The sequence below is a fragment of the Sycon ciliatum genome, chromosome 13 (assembly GCF_964019385.1).
Source record: "Sycon ciliatum chromosome 13, ocSycCili1.1, whole genome shotgun sequence".
NCBI lineage: Eukaryota > Metazoa > Porifera > Calcarea > Leucosolenida > Sycettidae > Sycon > Sycon ciliatum.
The window spans coordinates 12,418,844-12,441,602 of NC_088655.1; the positions used below are offsets into that span (position 1 = coordinate 12,418,844).

A 22,759-nucleotide genomic window follows, 5' to 3' on the forward strand; every position below is an offset into this window, starting at 1 on the left:
TTTACCATTTTTATTCATGTAGCTTTATTGCACAGTATATGTGTTCGTGTAAATGAAAATATATTCATTAGTCGAGGAAAGTATTCATAAATGGTTTGAATGGTTCTGACCTTATGTTCAAAATAATGAAAGACTAATGATAATTTTGAGAGAGGTGAATAAATACTAACAACATGTGGTCAAGATAAATGAATTAGTTTGAAAAGAAAATCGTCTGAAAATGACCAAATGACGGCGTACCAGTAATATTGTATAAATAAATTTGTCCTTTGGTCCTCTCTTTTAGATAAATAATTTGTACTCAATCTGTGATAAATTGTAAGGAGGAATTGAATCAGATGGGAAGCACTGAATACGTTGGTATTATAAGACAGGTACCACAAGATCTGCAATTTTCTATCTTTGGCAAAGCCAGTAGTTACCACGTCGTAACAAAAACAAACGTTACTAAATGGAAGCAGGATCTTTCTAGGTAAACCATGTTAACAAGAATATTGATGACATTCCGGTTGTGTAACCTTGTCATAGTTGCAAACGAACCCTGAGGTGATGCTAACCTCTCTCTCAGAAACCAGCCTCCAACGACGACGTCCAACTTTGTGGAGAAGATTTGGATAGTATAGCAATGGCTTACATTTACAACTGTCGAAGAGTGGCCCTACTGGCGTCTTGACACTGTATATAAACCGGGGGTAGGTGGTCTTGTTGGATGCTTTGACACATTCCCATGTTTTCTCGCAGGGATGATGATCACGACTGAATACTGCTGCAGGCTTCAGTTGACCATTGTTCGTACAATCTTCATCGGACGGAGTTGGAATATCATCCGTAAAGCTAGAATGGTTTACAAGTAAATTCTCCACTATTATGCGACGTGCTTTTGGCTTGACAGCTGTATTGTCACTGGATCCCGTCTCCCTGCCGAATGGCAAGGCTGATACGACTGTAACCACTGCAACTAAAGACATCAAATGTAGAATGTAGGCCATCTTCGATTGGGACTTGAAGGAATTTGGAAATTTTTGCAGGTTCACAACTCTTGAGGCACGGAAACACTTCCCTTGAAAGAAATGAACACGGATCGACTGACTGACTGAAAAGGGAGCGAACAGCAACATTTTATAGCGTTTCTCCGGAGACATACAAGCATTGCTGGATACAAAGAATGCAGGTTGTTCATAATGTGAAGTCCAATTGAGGAAAATTCCCGTCTTGTTTTCTAGTATCCATTCCAATTTCTGTTCAATTTGACACACACAAACTTTCCCTGTGTAAGTGAGGGTGGTTTTCCACTAGATGAAACAACATTATCGCAGACAGTAGCACCAATCCAGGTTTTATTGTTCTAGGTTGCCATGCGTCGTGATCCGACTGTAGTCTAAAATCCACCCCACTATTTGGTGCAGTTCGCGATGGAGTGCGTGGGATGTTTCACAGGCCTTCGTGGACGCGACAGATTCTCCCCACCAAACCATCTGCTTTGCTCACTGTACATAACTACAAGATGTACATGCGGATCCAGTCACCTGCGAGTCTCGGAGGGTGGGTGGAGGGGGGGGGGGGGCAATAGAGTTCTCTACAGCCTAGGTTTGATCGCCCATGAGCGCAATACCCGACACGTCCACTACAGCCTAGCTTTGATCGCCCATGGGCGCAGTACGCGACACCGACTGCGTTTTCGCAAAAACATTGTTTGATCGCCCATGGGCGTAGCACGCGACACCAATTGGCTGCGTTTTCGCCAACACATTGGACCAGTGTTGTAAATCTGTATTACTGTCGTGATTCAGTCAAGTGTCATGTCAAGTCGGCGGAATAGCACGAGCTCCAGTGTGGGAGCAAACTCATTCCTAAAAAAATCATCTCCGAAGTCGCACCCACTATTCCGTACTGCAACAAATTCTACAATACAAGCCTGGTACTGAACTACATCAAGTACTGGCGATGATTGATTATGTACTTGTAGTTGCTGTAATCCGACACGAAGCTAACGTTTAGGCTGAACGCCAAAATGTCATGGTCACCCTAAGGCTCTAGCAATCTACGCCACTTGGGAATTGTTTTGGTAGTATGATTTATAATCAGTAGCATGTATATAACTGCTCCTCTGCAGACCTGCAAACCATTGCATACCTGTTCACAACCCTCATCCATGCCAACTTTCCAAATCCAATTGACTTAGTGCCTTCTCACAAACACCTTGGCCTTGTGATTGACTCTGCACTCTCTTGGGTACCCCACATCGAATATAACTGTAAAAAAATCAAGTAAATCCTTAGGAATTCTCTCCCCCCGCTGCTCCTACCTCCCATTTTCTTGCAAGCTTCATTTTTATTTAGCCTACCTTCGCCCAATATTAGATTATGCTGATACGTCTTGGGTTGGATTATCCTCTTCCGCTGCTGCAAAGCTTGAAATACACCACAAGAAAATCCTTAAAATTCTCCTCCGTCAACCCCGCATGCTCTCATCATCCGCCCTTTATAAAATCGACTATGGATTGCAATGTGAGAATTGTCATGTCGCTGCCGTCTGGGTTTTGGATTACAATATCAAACAGATTGTAGCTATCTGTCACGCTGCGGCACTCCTTACAATTATGGAAATCTTCATCGTCTCCTTCTATGCTTATCACTTGGAATACTTGGGAAATTTTCACCATGATACCATGCGAAACTGATTATTACATGGATCGCAAAAGGCGCAGTAAAACTGAGTTTCCGTATTCGTATGAACGCCATCACTCCCCTCTCTTTTATTTTCTCCATTTTTTCGCACCATACTTTACCATGAAATTTTTATTCATGTAGTTTATTCCACAGTATATGTGTAAGTGTAAATAAAAATACATTCATTAGTCGAGGAAATTATTGATAAATGGTTTGAATGGTTCTGACTTTATGTTAAATATATACTGAAAGACTACTGAAAAATTTGAGAGAGGTGAATAAATACTAACAACATGTGGTCAAGATAATAAAATATAAATGAATTAGTTTACTGGGGGTGAAAAGAGAATAGTCTGAAAGTGACCAAATGACTGAGTATCACCACCAGTAGTGGAACCAGTAATGTTATATAAATTTGTCCATTGGTCCTCTCTTTTAGATAAATAATTTGTAAACAATCTTTGATAAATTGTAAGGAGGAAATTGAATCAGATAGGTAGCACTCAATACGTTGATAAACATACGAAATAAGGTACAACAAGAGGATCTGAAATGTTCTGTCTTTGGCAAAGCTAGTAGTTACCAGGTCGTAACAAAAGCAAACTTTATCAAGTATAAACATGGTCTTTCTAGGTAAAGCACGTTAACAGGAATATTGTTGACATTCCGGTTGTATAACCTTGTCATAGTTGCAAACGAACCCTGAGGTGATGCTAACCTCTTTCTCAGAAACCAGCCTCCAACGACGACGTCCAACTTTGTGGAGAAGATTTGGATAGTATAGCAATGGCTTACATTTACAACTGTCGAAGAGTGGCCCTACTGGCGTCTTGACACTGTAGATAAACCTGGGGAAGGTGGTCTTGTTCGATGCTTTGACGCATTTCCAGGTTTTCTGGCAGGGATGATGATCACGACTGAATACTGCTGCAGGCTTCAGTTGACCGTTGTTCGTACAATCTTCATCGGACGGAGTTGGAATATCATCCGTAAAGCTAGAATGGTTTACAAGTAAATTCTCCACTATTATGCGACGTGCTTTTGGCTTGACAGCTGTATTGTCACTGGATCCCGTCTCCCTGCCGAATGGCAAGGCTGATACGACTGTAACCACTGCAACTAAAGACATCAAATGTAGAATGTAGGCCATCTTCGATTGGGACTTCAGGGAATTTGGAAATTTTTGCAGGTTCACAACTCTTGAGGCACGGAAACACTTCCCTTGAAAGAAATGAACACGGATCGACTGACTGACTGAAAAGGGAGCGAACAGCAACATTTTATAGCGTTTCTCCGGAGACATACAAGCATTGCTGGATACAAAGAATGCAGGTTGTTCATAATGTGAAGTCCAATTGAGGAAAATTCCCGTCTTGTTTTCTAGTATCCATTCCAATTTCTGTTCAATTTGACACACACAAACTTTCCCTGTGTAAGTGAGGGTGATTTTCCACTAGATGAAACAACACTATCGCAGACAGTAGCACCAATCCAGGTTTTATTGTTCTAGGTTGCCATGCGTCGTGATCCTACTGTAGTCTAAAATCCGCCCCCACAATATGGTGCAGTTAACGATGCAGTGCGTGGGAGGTTTCACAGGCCTTCGTGCAAGCGACACATTCTCCCCACCAAGCCATCTGCTTTGGTCACTGTACATAACGACATGACGTACATGCAGATCCAGTCAGCTGCGATTCTTGGAGGGGGGTGGGGGGGGGGGCAATAGAGTCCTCTACAGCCTAGGTTTGATCGCCTATGGGTGTAGCACGCGACACCAATAGGCTGCTCTTTCGCCGGAAACATTAGAAAAACATTGTTGATCTGTAGTATTGAAACAAATTATACTTGTACAGTACAAGCCTAGCACTGAACTACAGCAAATACTGGCGACGATTGGTATTAATTTGGTGTATTATGACAAGAAGCCTACGTTTAGGCTGAACGGCAAATGTCATGGTCACCGTAAAGCCCAGACCTTCGCCATCTACGCAACTTGGAACTTTGGTAATGCTTGCTTTTAATGCATTGGCATTCCTCCAGCGTTGACCGAGAACTTCAGTAATTGCAGAGCCCGTACCGGCATCACATTGTATATGGATACACACATAACTGTCATCGTCAACAGCTGTGGTCGCTAACACCATCAGTAGCCATCACATGGATGGGACATGGTCTGTTGGAAACGGCACGCCTTTTTAAAGTTGATGTATTAGTGGTGTAGTGTTAGACAAGTCTGTGATTGTGTTACGCACGGAGACATTCATGACACAATTCATAGAGAACTTTCCACGGCACTCTTGTGTTCCAGGCCTAGAAGTCCTCCACTCGCTCCTTCCTGTTTTCACTATGAAAACTCCTCGATATATTTTGGATTCCATACACGCCTCTTTTAAGGGCAAAAATGAACACAATGGATAAAAACGCGATATGCTCTGGCCTTTGTGGTATCTCTTCAATACATCAAAAATTCAGAATTCTAGTTTCAACTACTGAAGTAGTGGCATTATGCTGAAAACTGAGTGACATCCTAAGACGTACAAACATGTACAACTCATTCCTGGTCAGCGGGTCCTTCTCCTGTTTCGAACCAAGTAGTCAATGCTTTTGCTAATCCTTACACATTATTGCACTGACACGTTGACAGTTGGTATGAACGTGCTACTCAGTTTTTAAGGCTGCGTTTACATGACAACGATTGAAAACGATTTTGCGTTTACACGACAACGAAGTACGACCTAAACGGAACGAAATCATTGTGTTTACTACGATTGCTTACACGACAACGCCCGAAAACGATACCTAAACTGAACGAAGTGGAAACGCACTTCAAAGTGTTTTGAAACGTTTTTAAAACGTTTTCTAGCTCGTGTAAACGGTGAAAACAGTGAAAACGATTGGAAACGGAACGCGGTCATGGAAACCATTTCGCCCAGGACTATATTTCGCGGGAAACACCCAACCCTAGCGACCACCAGCACGTACCAACTCCAACTAACGTGTCACTTCCCGCCCTTGCGGCAAGCAAGGAGGTGCTAACTCCAGCCTGTTCACCCGTTTTCCGTTTCCATGTAAACGGCTCAAAACGCTCTGCCGTTCTCGTGTAAACGGTTTGAAAACGATTCGATGCCAGCCCGTCTTCGTTCCGTTTTGTTTCGTTTCGTTTCGTCTCCGTGTAAACGCAGCCTAAGCTTTTGCACGCAGTGTGCACGATGCGTTGTTGATACCCTATTCAGCCAGAGCACAAGTTGATTATAATCCTCCATAATGCAAGAACCACTTCCGCTATAATCTGTGCTGTAGGAAACGCCCCAGGCTTGGTGTCATGTATCGTATGATGGTCCTAAACATCTGGGACACATCCTTGCATTTCATGGCAGAATGGTAATTCCCTGGTCGACACGGCTTTTACTGCATGCAGAAACGTGCATGTTGATGCAGATACAGCTACTATGCAGAGCAGACGCTCTGCCACAAAGAGCAAATATGACAGCACCTGTTCATACCAACGATGTGCTAGACACAAGGTGGAGACAGCAGAGAACACCTGTGCACTGAACCAGTAGTCCGGTATCTGCACCCTCCTGTCCGCCCTGCTCGATGTATTCATTAAATGGCCTGAATACATTAATGTATAGAACGGGAGTAGCGAGTTGTGAATCCTTACATCGCGAGTGGGCGAACTCGATTTTCCATTGTTATTGTATACTCTGTTGTCTTCTCCCCTTCTGACGAGTAGGTTGTGTACTTAGTAAAAATAAATAAAAAAATAAAAATAAATAAAAAGCGTTGTACGTGAGTGACAGTCACAAAGAAGATAAATGTTATTCGTTTTATCTCTTCCCAAAAATCTATCTAACTATATCCCTCGCTCTTTCTCTCTGCCTCTCTTTGTCTCTCTCTGTCTTCCTCTGTCTCTCTTTGCCCCTCTCTGTCTCTCTGTGTCTCTATCGTTATCTCACTCTCTCTTTCCCTCTCTCTTTCTCTATCTCTTTCTCTATCTCTACCTCTCTCCCTATCCCTCTCCTCTCTCTCTCTCTCTCTATCTATCTCTATGTCTATCTCTATCTCTCTCCCTCTCTCTTTATCCCTCTCCCTCTCCCTCTCTCCTCTCCCTGTCTCTCTCTCTTTCTCTCTCTGTCTTTTAATCACTGTCTATCTCTCCCTCTCACTCTTTCTTTTTTTCTTCACATCATCTCTCCCTTTTCTCCTCTTTTTCTATTTCTCCAAATCTCTCCATTCCTATCCCCCTCTCTCTCTCTCTCCTGTCTTTTCTCTGACTTGAGATTTAGTGGTGTCCTTCTAATTCAACCAATGCGCAACTTAAAGATGTATTCGTTTCACGCCCCTTGACACCCCCTGTAGAGACCTACACTGAGCAGCGCTAACGAAAAAATACTTGGTGTCATTGACTAGTTACCAATTTTCGTTCTTCATAATTATGGTTGCAGACTTTTTGTGAATGTTCACTTGTAGCACCCTACCATCAGCTACTGGACAGCATGGACAAAAGAATGACAAAGGAGGCCATCAAAAACGTTCATTTCTGCCATTGTTCTGTTCATAATAGGTCCGGGGTACTCAGCAGTACGGAATATCACCAAAATAGCGCAGTGCCTCCCACCCTGAAAACCTTGGAATTACACCCATGGTCAAACATTTCTTATGTCTTGTTGCATAAGATTGACAAAATCTAGCCTTACCTTCCGGCCAACCTTAGCGCACCAGATTATCCCTTCGAATTGAAGCAGCTATTTCGTCTACACAATACCTATGGAATCAATGAATAAAATTAATATGGAATGGTGCAATTTTCTTTTTTTCTTCGTTTCCTAGTTTTCCAATAGCCTTCAAATCACCATTAATGGGATAACTACTCGACAAGTTAACAGCCTTTGTGCTTGTGCACACATACCATGTGCGTGTGTACATGCAGTATGTGCCACAATAGATGTAGGTCATGAACCAAGAATGCCTCTCATGCATGACCCAGACCCATCACGAATATAGCGGACATTTTATATAAAATAATATCAGTTGTCTGATGATTGCCTAGCGGCATGAAACTCAGAGTTACAACCAACCTGAACGTCCTCCGCTGAGTCTGCTATATAAAATAATAATAATAATTGTCTCTTTCCCTCAAACCAGTTAATAATTTTTCTTCAGACTTTTCCCGTTTGTCTCTTTCCCTCAAACCAGTTAATATTTTATGACTTGGGGCTCCCCGCGTGCTAGTTTGTACGTGAAGTGTGTGGGTTACAGTGAGGGCTGCGCACCACCCGCCTTTGTGGATTCACAGGAAGTGTGAGTTACGAAGTCTGATGAAAATGTTGAACGGCCTCTGCTGGGATGGCGACTACGCCATAGCTCAGTGGTTACTCAATCTGCGGACAGCATGCTGTTTCGTTCTTTTTGAACTCATCAGCGCAGCACAGAGAAAATGAGGCCGAACCTGATAGCAATGGAAATAAAAATTTCCAATCAGGCCCGAACGTACCTTGCCAGAGTGCTCAAACTGACAAGTCAGTGCGCTCTGCATAACGCAAACAGCAAAGGCACTACCCCACGCAAGAGTGCTCAACTGCTACAAGAGCAGGAGCGAAATACTCAATCTGCGGACAGCATGCTGTTTCGTTCTTTTTGAACTCATCAGCGCAGCACAGAGAAAATGAGGCCGAACCTGATAGCAATGGAAATAAAAATTTCCAATCAGGCCCGAACGTACCTTGCCAGAGTGCTCAAACTGACAAGTCAGTGAGCTCTGCATAACGCAAACAGCAAAGGCACTACCCCACGCAAGAGTGCTCAACTGCTACAAGAGCAGGAGCGAAATACTCAATCTGCGGACAGCATGCTGTTTCGTTCTTTTTGAACTCATCAGCGCAGCACAGAGAAAATGAGGCCGAATCTGATAGCAATGGAAATAAAAATTTCCAATCAGGCCCGAACGTACCTTGCCAGAGTGCTCAAACTGACAAGTCAGTGAGCTCTGCATAACGCAAACAGCAAAGGCACTACCCCACGCAAGAGTGCTCAACTGCTACAAGAGCAGGAGCGAAATACTCAATCTGCGGACAGCATGCTGTTTCGTTCTTTTTGAACTCATCAGCGCAGCACAGAGAAAATGAGGCCGAACCTGATAGCAATGGAAATAAAAATTTCCAATCAGGCCCGAACGTACCTTGCCAGAGTGCTCAAACTGACAAGTCAGTGAGCTCTGCATAACGCAAACAGCAAAGGCACTACCCCACGCAAGAGTGCTCAACTGCTACAAGAGCAGGAGCGAAATACTCAATCTGCGGACAGCATGCTGTTTCGTTCTTTTTGAACTCATCAGCGCAGCACAGAGGTTAGAGCATCGCTGGCTACAAGCGAAGGTCCCTGGTTCGAGTCCCGGTGGTCAGAGTCAATTTTTTATTCAGACTTTTCTCGTTTGTCTCTTTCCCTCAAATGAGTTAAAATAATAATAATAATATAAAATAATAGTATAAAAAGCATGTAAGAAAGGGTTTGCTCCCCACACCGGAGCTCGCGCTATTCCGCCGACTTTACTTGACACTTGACTGACTCACGACTGCCATCCAGAGCACACGAGAAGTCCATCGAACCTTCGACTCGGCAGTCGTGAGTCAGTCTAGTGTCAAGTAAAGTCGGCGGAATAGCGCGAGCTCCGGTGTGGGGAGCAAACCCTTTCTTACAAGTCATCGCCGAAGTCGCAACCACTACTTCATAAACTGCATGTGTTATTAGAATCTTGTCCTTTTAAGAACATCCCAGTGGGCATCAACAACCAACTCGCAAGCATCTCCTGCTCAGAAGCGGTGTTCCGTGGCACTATTCCTATATACGTGGAGGCCCTCAACGCCAGCGGCCACCCTAGCACGCTAGAGTTCAAACAGAAAACGAGCAAAAAGAAGAAAAGGATGCGGAACGTGATTTGATACAACCCGCCCCACAGCCATAACGTGAAAACAAACATCTGTGGAAGATTCCTTGCCCTCATCAAGAAGCACTTCCCACCGCAGTCGAAGCTTGGAAAAATATTCACAAAAAAACACCATCAAAATCGGCTACAGTTGCATGTCAAATATGGCTGCACGCATCAAAAGCCACAACAAAGCAGTTCTCCACCCGCAAACGAAAAAACCGGAAAAGCCCAGGAACTGCCGAGACAAGCTATTCTGTCTACTTAACGGTGAATGCCAAACCACGGAGCTGATCGATGTAGCATCCATAACGTCAGGCCCACCAAGAAAGAATACTGGAATGGCGGCGCTACCGTTCAAGTCACGCCATGCCAACCACATGACAACGACCAGATACGAAAAGTACTCCACCAGCACTGAATTCTGCAGCTACATCTGGAACCAGAAGAAATCAAACGCCCAGTACGAAGTTCAATAGTGGATAAAAGATCGCGCCCGAACATACTCCAACATCACAAAGTGGTGTTCCCTTTGTACCAGAGAAAAACACATCTTGAACACGCAAGGGTCACCATCCAGCCTCAACAAGCGCTCGGAAATGGTTTCCAAGTGCCGACACGAGAACAAGCATCTCCTCAAATACCACGGTGTCACCTAAATAATTATGTCTCCACAGCCTCCTGCCTATACCATTCACACGGTTGATCATAACACCCTGCCCACACCAGCCATATACATGTACACTGCGCTAATATCACACTGCTAGGTCTGACATTACCTCCACAGCCTCCTGCCTACAACATCCACACACCTTGCTCACTACCTCCTGCCCACACCAGCCACACATTCTGGGCTAACATTGCACTGCTAGCCCCTGCGTTCAACAACCACACACTCTGCACACAGCCTCCTTCCTAAAATAACACGGCTATCCCTGAATCCTACAGAGCCTTCACATTCCCACACAGCGCTTCATACAGCGCTACAAGACCCACCCTCTCATGGCATATATACCAGGATGGTCGGCACCACATCCTCATGTTGCCTGATGATTGCGAGAACATGAAACTTGAAGTAGCAGCAAACAAGCCTTTAAAAATAGTTCTTGTTCTGTATCGCGCTCTGCCTCCGCGTTGTTGAGCACTGTCAGCACACTGGGTATACATTCCGGTGGAATCGCGGTACAACTGTGACCATGGTATAGATAAAAAATAAGGTGAGAGAATGTTCAATGAGATGGAATGATGTCGCCACTATATAAAATTATAAGGGATAATGCCCCAACATGAGGCGAAACACACGGAGCAATAGCTTTTTGAGTTCCACGGCTTTTCAGATGTGTAACGCATTGGGGTATAGTGTGTAGAAGATACGAAAATTTGAGGAAGATTTAGGAGAAAATGGTACAAAATGAATAGAAAGTTTACTACAGGTCTGCTCTCGATATAACAACTCTCACTTGTACATAAACCTCGTTAGTACATAAAAAAATCAAATCCCGCGCCGAAACAGCATCACTCCCACACAAAATTTGTTCTACACAACATAATCCTACATAACATAAACCTCGACATAACACACGCTACGGCGGTCCCCGACGTGCGCACTCTCGATACAACATAAATTCACGTGCATGGTATGATCAAGCGGTAGCTGTAGCTAGGCAGTTTGGGCCAGTTTAGTCCTACATAACGTAAACCTCGGCATAACGCACCCTATACGCGCAGTCCCCGACGTGTACACTCTCGATACAACGTAGATTCACGTGCGCGGTACAATCAAGCTGTAGCCGTAGCTAGCCAGTTTAGTCCTATGTGCACATATTCTGCGGCATTGATGGTATCTGATGTCGATGGTGGTACAGTGTGTATATGTTTGCACGGTTGAACCCGCCTTGTAATACCCTTCATTTTGAGGTGCATCTTGTATTTTACCCACAGTTTTCTACATAACATAACTCTCGATATAACATAATGTTTGCGTGGTCCCAGAGATTACGTTATATGGAGAGTAGACCTGTATCACTGCTTGGACAGTACGCAAATGTATCACTCCTGGTACAGTACAAGTATACAAATTTATCGCTCCTGGTACAGTACGCGAAGGCCACATTTCTGACACAGTCCTGAATACACTATGCGTACCATGAGCGTAGCAGTTCAGATGGCTGGCAACCACGCCTGCAACCTTGCGTCCAATCTCCTTGGCAATGGGCTTGATTGTGTTCCAGAGACGCGACGCTCCGCTCTTGATCGCTGAGATAAAGCCTGGGTTTCCATAAGCTGTATAGCCAACACAAGGAGTCAAAGGGCTAAACAGAAACTACCCGACACGTCAAATCCAATGTTACGCGTACATCGTATCTGGTGAAGCAATTTCGCCGGAGTGTATCTGTCGAATAACGGTGAAATGAGAGAATCAGGAGTACATTAATTGAGCAGGATTCGTGTTAAATAATGCAAGCCTGTGGTGATATAGACGATGTTGGCATGATTTCAGTCGTAGAATTCCACAGAAACGCTGCTACGCCAGTTTGTCAACAAGGCACACAAAGTATCCATCAAGAGCATTGCAGAACAATTTGAATGGCCTAATATTATTACCATCAGCCTCTCGCAGGGCAGGCTCCAGAGAACCCTTGACCATACGCTTTCCCATAGCCTGGAACTCGTCATCCGTTACAGCTGCAGTCTTGTCGAATAGTGCATCATCGTCACCAGCACGCTTCGATTCTACATGTAAGCTTTCAGAGAAAGATCTCAGTTCTGTGATGTGTTCTTATTCTCAAATATTATGCATATAAATATCGAGGTTCGTATTCCTTAGATTCGCTTCACGTTGTGCCCCTTCACGCCATGGTTGCAATGCTCTGCACCATGATATCAATGAACAACAGACAACAGAGTATACAATAACAAAACAGCAGGGAGAGTAGGGGCTGAAAAGCAAGCCTGTGCTGGTGAGGCAAGCCCACAACACCGACCTATGGTCTCGGCGTTAACGTGGGCTTGCGCACCATAACCTAAAAGAAGGGGGTGATTTAGCGATAAAGACAAGAGAAGGTTAGGTAGAATGATTGAGGAGAGAGAGAGAGGGAGAGAGAGAAAGAGATCCTTGCTATCGTGGCGAGGTACAAGTACAGAGGGTCGGACGTGATTTGCCATTGTTGTGAAGTTGTGAAGGTACGTATTGACCTAGTGGCCACGTTTGTCGCTTATTTCTCTCCCCCCTCATCTACAACCAATCTATATTTTTATCACGTCTGCCACAGTGAATCTCATCATCATGCGTGAAGCTAATTCATGACTCACTATGTCCGTGTGATCAATTAAACTTGCAAGATACATGTGTACTGTCTGTGAACAAGATTAGTGCATGACTGTAGACACGCAAGTCCGGGAGTTTGAAGTGTTCTTTCGAAGCCAAGTTTCTAGATGCACTGGTCATCGTTGTCAGTTGCTACGCATTCCAGGGTTTTTTGATTTTTTGGGTTGTCCAAAGCTTCTTTTGTGGGCGAACAAAACACAAGTTGCCACGGCGGAGGATTGGAAAACAACTAATGTAATGAAAACAAACAATTGATCGTCAATTCTTTTTTATACCGGGGGGGGGGGTGGCCTTGTGGTTATGAATGCTATCTGCTGACCATGAATTTTTTCGTTCAAATCCCAACCTATCCTCAAGTCAAACTTGTTTTCTTCATTGTTTTGGTGATAAAGCTGGTACAAGACAAAGAAGATGGCTGCACCAAACGACTTGTTGTTGTTGTTGGAGCTCGCGCTTCCTGCCGAAATGACTGACACTTGACTGGCTCACGCCATGTGAACACACCCACAACACTGCAATGGTGTGAGTGAATATGGAACTGGAAGTCATCGCGCTGTAGCTTTTTGAGATTTATTCTAGTATTTCAAGATCGCCAATTTATTTGAATTTAACAGTCAACGCCGTCTTCTATCAGCGTTCACAAGCGTCTGCTTTTCTCAAAATGTCGTCGAAGTCACACGGATAGCTTTGCCAAGTCATAGCCTTGGGAATGAGTCCGTGTCGATGTCGTTTTCGTCACACGGTGAGTAAATTGCATCGCAGCTCAAAGAAACTAGTTTGGTCACAAAACGAATTGGGACTCATGCCGCTCGTCAACATTTACAACACTTTCGTTTCGACATGTCCTCTCTGACTCCATTATCGATACGAGGAAGAACTCTTTTGTTGTAAACCAGACGACAGACGTACATGACTGTATCAACGTGAGTGAGTTGTCATTTTTCCTGCCTTCGCGCGGAATATTTCTTCGAGTTCACAGTGAGTTTTTCCAGGCAGCGCTCGAGTGCTCATACGGTAAGACGCCAAACTCCGCGGGCGATCGCCAGGATTGCAAATCTTTTTGAAACGGACTATAGACAATGAGCGATACCCGCATGCAGTCTTATATCGGCATAACGAAAGATTTTGCAGAAAATAGGGCTTTCAAACGCAAGAACATAACGTGAAGCAACTTGGAAGAATGAGTATGAATGCGAAGTGTATGGGGGAATGCATGTAGGGCGATAGTGCGGGTTCAAATCCCAGGTTATGCCTTAAAAAATAGGAGAATTGAAAAATTTATAACATCTTTATGCTTTTTTTGCCGAGGTCATCAAGGCGGTGGATGGTGTCGTATTATCCTCGACCGTACCTGTCCCGTACCTGTCCCGTACCGTACCATCAAAGACGGCTGGCCACAATGCATATTCAAAGAGGGCTTTCAAATGCAAGATCAGAACGTGAAGCAACTTGGAAGAATTAGTATGTATGCGAAGTGTATCGGGGGATGCATGCAGGGCGATAGTGCGGGTTCGAATCCCAGGTTATGTGTTTAAAAAAAGGAGAGTTTTATAAGAATGTATAACATCTTTATGCTTTTTTTGTCTAGGTCATCAAGGCAAAAAAAGCATAGCGTAGGGCCCTGAGCTTCAAAGCTCTCTCGTTCCCGTAGCTATGCAGAAGACGTTACTTCAGTAACGTCTGGCGCTAGCCAGGGTCCACACAGTTTTAATTTGGTGTTTGTTTGTTGGTTTGTTTGTGTCACGCCTGGCGTTATTCCGTATCTGTCCCATACCATACCGTACCATCAAACACAGCTGGCCGCAATATTCAAGTAGGGCTTTCAAACGCAAGATCATATTATTATTATTTATTATTAATATTAACGTGAAGCAACTTGGAAGAATGAGTATGAATGCGAAGTGTATGGGGGAATGCACGTTGGGCGATAGTGCGGGTTCGAATCCCAGGGTATGCCTGAAAAAATAGGAGAATTGAAAAATTTATAACATCCCTATGCTTTTTTTGCCTATGTCATCAAGGCGGTAGACGGTGTCGTATTACCCTCGACCGTACCTGTCCCGTACCTGTCCCGTACCTAGCCATTGGCGGACTATGCTCGGCCAATCGTCAAATTATGCTTTTGATTATGCCACAATTATGCCAACAAATATGCTGAATTATGCTGAATTATGCTCGGTTCCTAGCCCTTTCGACAAAGGTGCACTTGAACAAGTGCTCTTTTTTCAGTGAAAACAGGCAACAAGTGCTCTTTTTTCAGTGAAGCATAACCATGATACATGTTCAGATATGAACCCAAGCTGAGAAATGAATACGCACTCTTCCATTTATGGGTCCACGAAAGGCAAAACAGGAAGTAAAGTTCAAAAAACCCACTTTTTACAGCATTGTGTACAAGCTTCACCAACAAACAAAAAAATTCCCCCAAAAAAGCGGCGTGCCAAGGCCCATCGAGCACTCGGAAACTGTGATCACATGCAAGTTACAAAAACATTCTTCATCGAAGCAAGAGTCCATGTCTTTGTCGAAGAGTGACGCTGGACTTTCACCGGACATTGAGCATTGTGTAAGGCCAGCTAATTAGCAGCTAACTAGCAGCCAACGCTGATGGCTGACTCGTCGCGATGCCGTTCTTGGGATTGGCAGATGGGCTTTTGGCGGAGTCCTCTGATGATAGTGACGTCGTCGAGTTGGAAACTGCAGATCCTGCCGCGTTAGCGAGGAAGCAGTCTTTTCAGAAAACAGCTATTACCAAGTCTGAAAATGTTTCCAAAAGGACGCGAGTAGCTCATGGACAGAGCACTGAAGTGGCCATCAGTGCCGAAACACGGGTGCGGGAGTTCCCAGATGAGCCGCTCAAAAGCGACTGTGGCAAGTTAGTGTGCCTGGCATGCCATACAGCATTGTCAGGAAAGAAGAGTATAATCATGTCCCATAATTATTGCTACCGCGAGACACAAACAAGGAAAGTCCCGTATGGAGAGGGAAACTCAGAGGCAGAAGCTGGTCAAGGAGTCCTTCTTGGCGTATACTCTTTGTGCCGCCTCAATTGACTGTATGTGTTTGTACCTAGCGTAAATGTTTACCTGATATTGTATTATGTGTTTATCATAGCATGGGTGCAATATTATATCGTTTTCTTAGCCCAATACCGCAAGGTTCAGGTGTTTATATTCCATCCGGCTGAGCATAAGGCCATGGTAAAAAATAAAGTTGATTCTCAGGTCATGAGCCTGTGAAAATCGGTGCGAGCGAGCGATTTTTTATTTTAATTCCCACAATTTTTTATTTCCAAAGATAGGGTCACACATGTGTTTGTCACAGCCTCAGGTTCATAATTAATTTATAATTATTTTATTATTCAGGCCAGGGAGTAGAAAAATACCGGTATTTTACTACTCCCGGATTCATGCCTTTTGCATTGACCGTTTTCATGCACGCATATGCATGCATAGAAATAAAAAAATCGTCCATGCGCCGCCAAAAATCGATGCGCGCGTACTTGAGAATCAAAGGTATTTTTTACCATGGCCTTATCAGCATTATTTGGAGCATTATATGGCCTTTTGTGGAGCATTACTGAAAGCATTATATCCCATATTACTGAGCATTATCCGCCAACACCTACCTGTCGGTGTCACGTCCCAGTACACAACCGAGAGGACTACTATCAAACAGTTCACTGCACTAACAGCATTGAACACAGCCCTTCTTTCACATCGTGAATACAGTAAGACAATAGATGACTTGCACAAAGATCCGAGCCGCGAGCGAGACGGGGCAAGTGCACCCTGTGCACCCATGTACCCAGGCTACACTGCGGGCACCCTACACCGTCTGTACTGTACTACAGTCCATTCATAAAAAGATGGGTCCTGGCTCTGGCGAGCTCCCGTATTTGGCGATTTTTCGTGATTTCATCGTACACAGTGCAGTGCTGCGAACTTTGAAATTTGAAAAAGGGTCCAAAAAGGGTGCCTGAACTGGGGTTCGAACCGCAGAATGCACTGTTGCAGGCGGGGTCAAACGGCCTGGATTTTGATGGTTTTCCCAATTCAGTGCTTTTGGGGCAAAACCTGGCCGAAATCCTATTCTTGCTATGGCTTGCTTTTTGGACAAAAAAACTTCAGAAACATAATTGGAAGAGGATTCCATATGGGATTGCAGAAAAAAATTCTAAAAAAAACTCAACGTTTGACCCATTTATGGCCAAAAGTAGTAGTAGTAGTAGTAGTATTTTTTTATTTTCCATCGGAAGCCTCAACAGTGATGAACACAACTCTTAAGAGGGCCGATAACAGAGTAGAGGGGTGTGGGGTGAGAAAAAATAATAAAAATAATAAGAGATATTTAAACTAAACTAAACTGATACTTGGAACAATAAAGCAGCAGTAAGCAGTAAGCAGTAAACACAGGTATACAATACAAGCGATGCAGATCAATGAGGCCGTTTGCTGAAAAGAAGATCAAAATACTTCTGAAAAGACGCTGCTGATGTGTATCTATATTCATTACGTCATAGTTGTACTGCATGCACGCACACACACAGATTAGTTGAGTGTGCTTCTTTTTCCTGTTGTTCTTTCTCATGACATGTTTTGTTTCTGTTCCCAAGTCTTCACGAATAAATAGTAACGTATCATGGCGCAGTGAACTTGTTCTTTCCTGTGTCCGTGCCTTGTGTCCGCACCTTGTAGTGTTTGCACGGGCCCAGTTGTTTTTTTCCGTATGAAGTAGTAGTTTCCGCGATCGAAACTCTGTCTCAGTTGAATTATTTTAGTAGTGTATTTGTTCGTACTCGTGGACGAGTGACTAATCGTAATGGAACAATCACAGGACGATACCGGATTTGACCTGTCCTCCGCGACCGAGCGACAGCAGGAATCTCAAATGGGTGTCCTGATGAAATTTATGGAGCAGCAGATGCGTGCAGCTGAGGCTCGTGATAAGGCGATGCAAGATCTGTTCAAGAATGTTCAGAGCAGGTCGCTATCACCATCGCAGCCTCAGTTCACTCCGCAGCCCTCAGCACCAGCTCTGTCCACCTCGCAGACCTCAGCACCACGGCCAGTGAACAGTGTGTCCTGCCCACACTTATTGTCGTCTGCGACGCTGGCTGATTTTCACTCCTTCGTTGAAAGCTGGAGAGATTTTAGTGTTTGCCAGCATTTGGCCAGCCAGGCTCGTGAGGCCAGAGTGGCAACACTCCGTCAGTGTTTCGATGAGGAGCTGCGACGTTTTATCCGAGAGGATATTATTTGCATACCAGCTTCAGCTGACGTTGACCTGATGCTGGAGCGCATTCAGGCGTATATCAGACGGCAACGTAACCCACTGTTGGACCGCATAGAGTTTTACCAGCGTGTCCAGCAAGCTGGAGAATCATTTGATGCGTTTTACACAGCCCTGTGTGAACTACAAAGTGCATGCGACTTCTTGTCACACAGCCTATGTGGAACGTGTGATGCTCGCTGCTGTGCGCAGTGCAAAGGCCTCGGCCGTACCCTCAAGGAGGAATCTCTGCGCGACCGCGTCGTCATTGGTGTGCGGAACGATGAGACGCGACACAAGTTGCTCGCAACTCATGGTCTCACGCTTGACCAGGCTGTCACCCTCTGTCGGACGGAGGAAGCAGCATACCACACCAAGGCACACATGCCCAGTCCTGGCCTCCAGGCAAGTGCTGCCAAGCAGTCGGCGTACAAGCAGCAGAAACGTCACAAGCCAGCTGACTCTAAGTCAAGTGCGACCAAGTCCACTTGTCCAAATTGTGGTCGTTCTGACCACACGAAATCTGTATGTCCTGCCAAGGGCAAGAAGTGCAACTCCTGTCATGGCATTGGGCATTTTCAGCGAATGTGCAAGAGCCAGAAACAGCCGAAGACTAGCTCTGCTGCCAAGCTTGGACAGCTGAAGCTACAGCGTGCGTCTCGCGTGGACCGTCGCACAGTACCTGTTTCGACCATGCTGCAAACAGAGGATCAGCCATCCCAACTGTCCTGGACACCAGACACAGGCAGCGACGTTGATGCCATTGGTGAGGAGCACCTCACGCAGATCGGTGGGTTCGTCGAGAACTTAGATGACGACCACGACTGTGTGCAGGCTGTGACCGGTGAGCCGCTACGCAATCTGGGCAAGATACGTGCGACTCTACGAGTCGGTGAGACGCAGCATGAAACCGTCATCCATGTGTACAAGGGTCTACACGATGCCCTGCTCTCTCATACCTCATTGCGTGCGCTGAAGTTTCTCCCACCTGATTGGCCAGTCCAATTCACCGCTGAACACGAGGGTGCATCTTCACCCAAGATCTGTGCAGCTGTTTCGTCATGCGCTCATCCTAGTGATGCTGAGTTAGCGCGAACACGTGAGCAGCTCCTGCAAGAGTTCGCTGACGTTTTCTCGGATTCCGGTCTGAAGCCAATGGAAGGTCCGCCAATGGAAATTGAGCTACAGCATGATTCTAAGCCTTCCTGTGTGCACACTGCTCGACCAATACCGTATGCATTCCGTGACCAGATCAAGACTCAGCTCGACGGCATGGTCAGCGACGGGATTATTGAACCAGTGACGGAGCCCAGTGAATGGTGCCATCCGATTGTCATAGTAGACAAGAAGGGCAGCACTGAGAAGCGCCTCACAGTTGACTTCAAGCGGCTGAACGACCAAGTCCGTCGTCCCGCGCATCCCGTACATACGGCACGTGACGTTGTCTCTGGAGTTGGCTCTGCTAAGTTCTTTACGAAGCTCGATGCAAGGCACGGCTACTGGCAGATTCCTCTCAGTGACACTGCTCAGGAATTCACCACGTTTATCACCCCGTACGGCAGATATCGTTATCTACGGAACCCGCAGGGTCTAATATCTGCTGGGGATGAGTTCAACCGGCGCACTGATGCTGCGTTCTCTGCCATCCCGCGTCTCGGCAAGGTAGTCGATGATTGCCTAGCGTACGACGACGACTTTCTGTCGCATGTCAGCCACGTGCGCGAGATTCTGCTCTGCGCCAGGGAGCATGGTATCACGTTCAGCCCCGCCAAGTTTGTGTTCGGTACGCAACGTATCCATTTCTGCGGCTACAACGTCACGCCTGATGGCTGGGTCGTCGACGATGATAAGACGTCCGGTATTCGCCAGTTTCCAGTACCCGCCAACAGAACCGATCTCCGTTCGTTCCTCGGTCTAGTGAACCAATGTGGCGAGTTCACTCCACATCTAGCCGAGTTGACCAATCCTCTGCGTGGCCTGCTCAAGACCTCCCGTGAGTTCATGTGGGACGCTAGCCACACTGCAGCGTTTGAACGGACGCAGGAAGCTCTCTTGTCCCCTCCGGTTCTCGCTTTCTATCAAGTTGGTCAAGACCTCCGGCTTGAAACCGATGCATCCGCTCTAAGAGGTCTCGGATTCGTGCTTTGGCAAAAGCAGAATGATCAGTGGCGTATTATTCAGTGTGGATCCCGCTACCTGTCTGATGCTGAAACACGTTATGCTGTCATCGAGTTGGAAATGCTCGCTGTAGTATGGGCCGTGCGCAAATGCCGCATCTACCTGTCTGGTGCGCCATTTGAAGTAGTCACCGACCACAAGCCCCTGATTCCGATCATCAACTCATATTCGTTGGATCAGATCGAGAACCCGCGTCTTCTACGATTACGCCTCAAGCTCCAAGCCTATCAGCTGCAGGCATCTTGGCGAAAAGGTTCTGAAAATGCCTTCGCCGATGCGCTGTCCCGGAATCCTGTTGGCATTCCTTCCACCACTGATGAGCTTGGTGAAGCCCCGTCGCTTCATTGCCGCAGCATTCAGATCTGCATGGTGCACTCGGACACTGAGCCGAATGCGAATCTCAAGGTTGCGGAGCTGCGGGAAGCTGCAGCTGCAGATGCCACGTACCAGTCATTGATTGAGTGTATCTTGACTGGATTCCCTGATCGCCAGCAGAAGTTGCCTGCTCCGTTACGTGCGTACTGGAATGGACGTGAGCATCTCTCCGTCGACCATGGCATTGTGTTGAAGGGCAACCGCATTGTTGTTCCTGAATCATTGCGTGCTCAGGTATTGCACAACCTCCACGCTTCACACCAAGGCCTAGTGCGTACTAAGTCTCGTGCGCGTCAGCTTGTATACTGGTCCGGTATCACCAAGGACATTGATACACTCGTTCGTTCTTGTCCTGCTTGCCGCGAACACCAGTCGTCCCAGCCAGCTGAGCCCCTGCTGAACGATCGCACCCCGACACTACCGTTTGCATGTGCATCTGCCGATTTGTTCACTTGTCAAGGTCACGACTTCCTTGTGTATGCAGATCGTTTGACCGGTTGGCCCTGTGTCGCGCGTACTGGCCGCACCACCTCATCGCATGACGTGATACTAGCATTCCGTCGCTGGTTCTCTGATGTTGGTGTTCCTGCTGTGCTGTGTACAGATGGTGGTCCCCAGTTCTCCTCGCATAAGTTTGCTGAGTTTTGTAAGCGCTGGCAGGTAAACCATGTCATGTCCTCTCCCCACTACCCGCAGAGTAATGGGCACGCCGAAGCTGCTGTCAAAGCCATGAAGCGTCTTATCACCAAGACAACCGTGAATGGCAATCTTGACACAGATGACTTCCGCCGAGGGCTACTGGAATGGCGAAACACACCTGGCTCCTCTGGTCAGAGCCCCGCTGAGCTCCTATATGGCCGCTCTCTCCAGTCATTCGTCATTGCACATTGGAAGGAGTTTGATTCATCCTGGCTCTCCAAAGCGACGACACGTGATGAGACTGCCATGCCATCCGACGATGCCGTCACAGACAAGTCGTCAACTCGTCGCTCGTTGCCGCAGCTCCGCCTCGGCACCCACGTGGATGTTCAGCATCCGCGCACCAAGCAGTGGTCTATTCGTGGGGTCATTGTTGCTGTCGGTAATCATCGGGACTACCTAGTGAAGTTGCCGAGTGGTCGCATTTATTGGCGGAACCGCAGATTCCTGCGTCCGCATCGCCCACTTGTGCCTGCACCGCTTGTTGTCCAACCGGCTGCTGCTGACGCCTCTTCCCCGCCGCCGCCGTCCCGCCGCAGCGCACGTCAGCGCAAGCCACCCCAGCGTTTAAACATTGGTTCGCATCATGGACAGTCCTATGATTGACACTCTTGATCACTAATGTCAATTTCTGCTGTCTCTGCTTTGTTGTTTTCATTCTTCATTTTGTTTTATTTATGATAGATGTTGCTGTCACAGGTTTCGCAACATCTCGAAGGGGCGTGATGTGTATCTATATTCATTACGTCATAGTTGTACTGCATGCACGCACACACACAGATTAGTTGAGTGTGCTTCTTTTTCCTGTTGTTCTTTCTCATGACATGTTTTGTTTCTGTTCCCAAGTCTTCACGAATAAATAGTAACGTATCAGCTGCGTCTTTAAGCATGGTCATAATGGGATAATGCAAGAATTAAAGAGATGTTTTTAAAAAGGAATTTAAACTAGGAACGCAGTAAACACAGTTATACAATACAGGCGGTGCAGATCAATGAGGGAGTTTGCTGAAAAGAAGATCAAAATACTTCTGAAAAGACGCTGCGTCTTTTAGCATGGTCTGAAGGTGCTTAGCAAATGTAGTGCGGTGCTGGGTGCGCCACTCCACAGGCAAAGAATTAAAGAACAGGGCAGCACGATTTGAAAAGGAATTGACACCGTCAGTCGTCTGGAAAAGCTAGAAGTTCATTTTTTTCTGAATGGACTGTAGTGTAGTGTACTTTTTTTGTCAGCATGAATGAACGGTGCACGGCATGTACATGTGCATGATCAGTACCGTCACTGTTTTCAGCAGATCATCCATGTGCACTTGTAGG

At 45.9% G+C, this 22,759-nt stretch overlaps 1 protein-coding gene across 1 annotated transcript; it reads left to right on the forward strand.

Annotated features, from left to right (window-relative positions):
* Positions 1 to 17,743: 17,743 nt before the first annotated feature.
* LOC135829191 (uncharacterized protein K02A2.6-like) lies at positions 17,744 to 22,051 on the forward strand. The gene has a single exon (XM_065341598.1). The coding sequence runs from the start codon at positions 17,744 to 17,746 to the stop codon at positions 22,049 to 22,051; it is 4,308 nt and encodes a 1,435-aa protein (XP_065197670.1).
* The last annotated feature ends 708 nt before the right edge of the window (positions 22,052 to 22,759 follow it).

Bases quoted from the DNA above. Each gene is read 5' to 3' on its own strand.
- LOC135829191 (XM_065341598.1), top strand. From the start codon at position 17,744: ATGGAACAATCACAGGACGATACCGGATTTGACCTGTCCTCCGCGACC.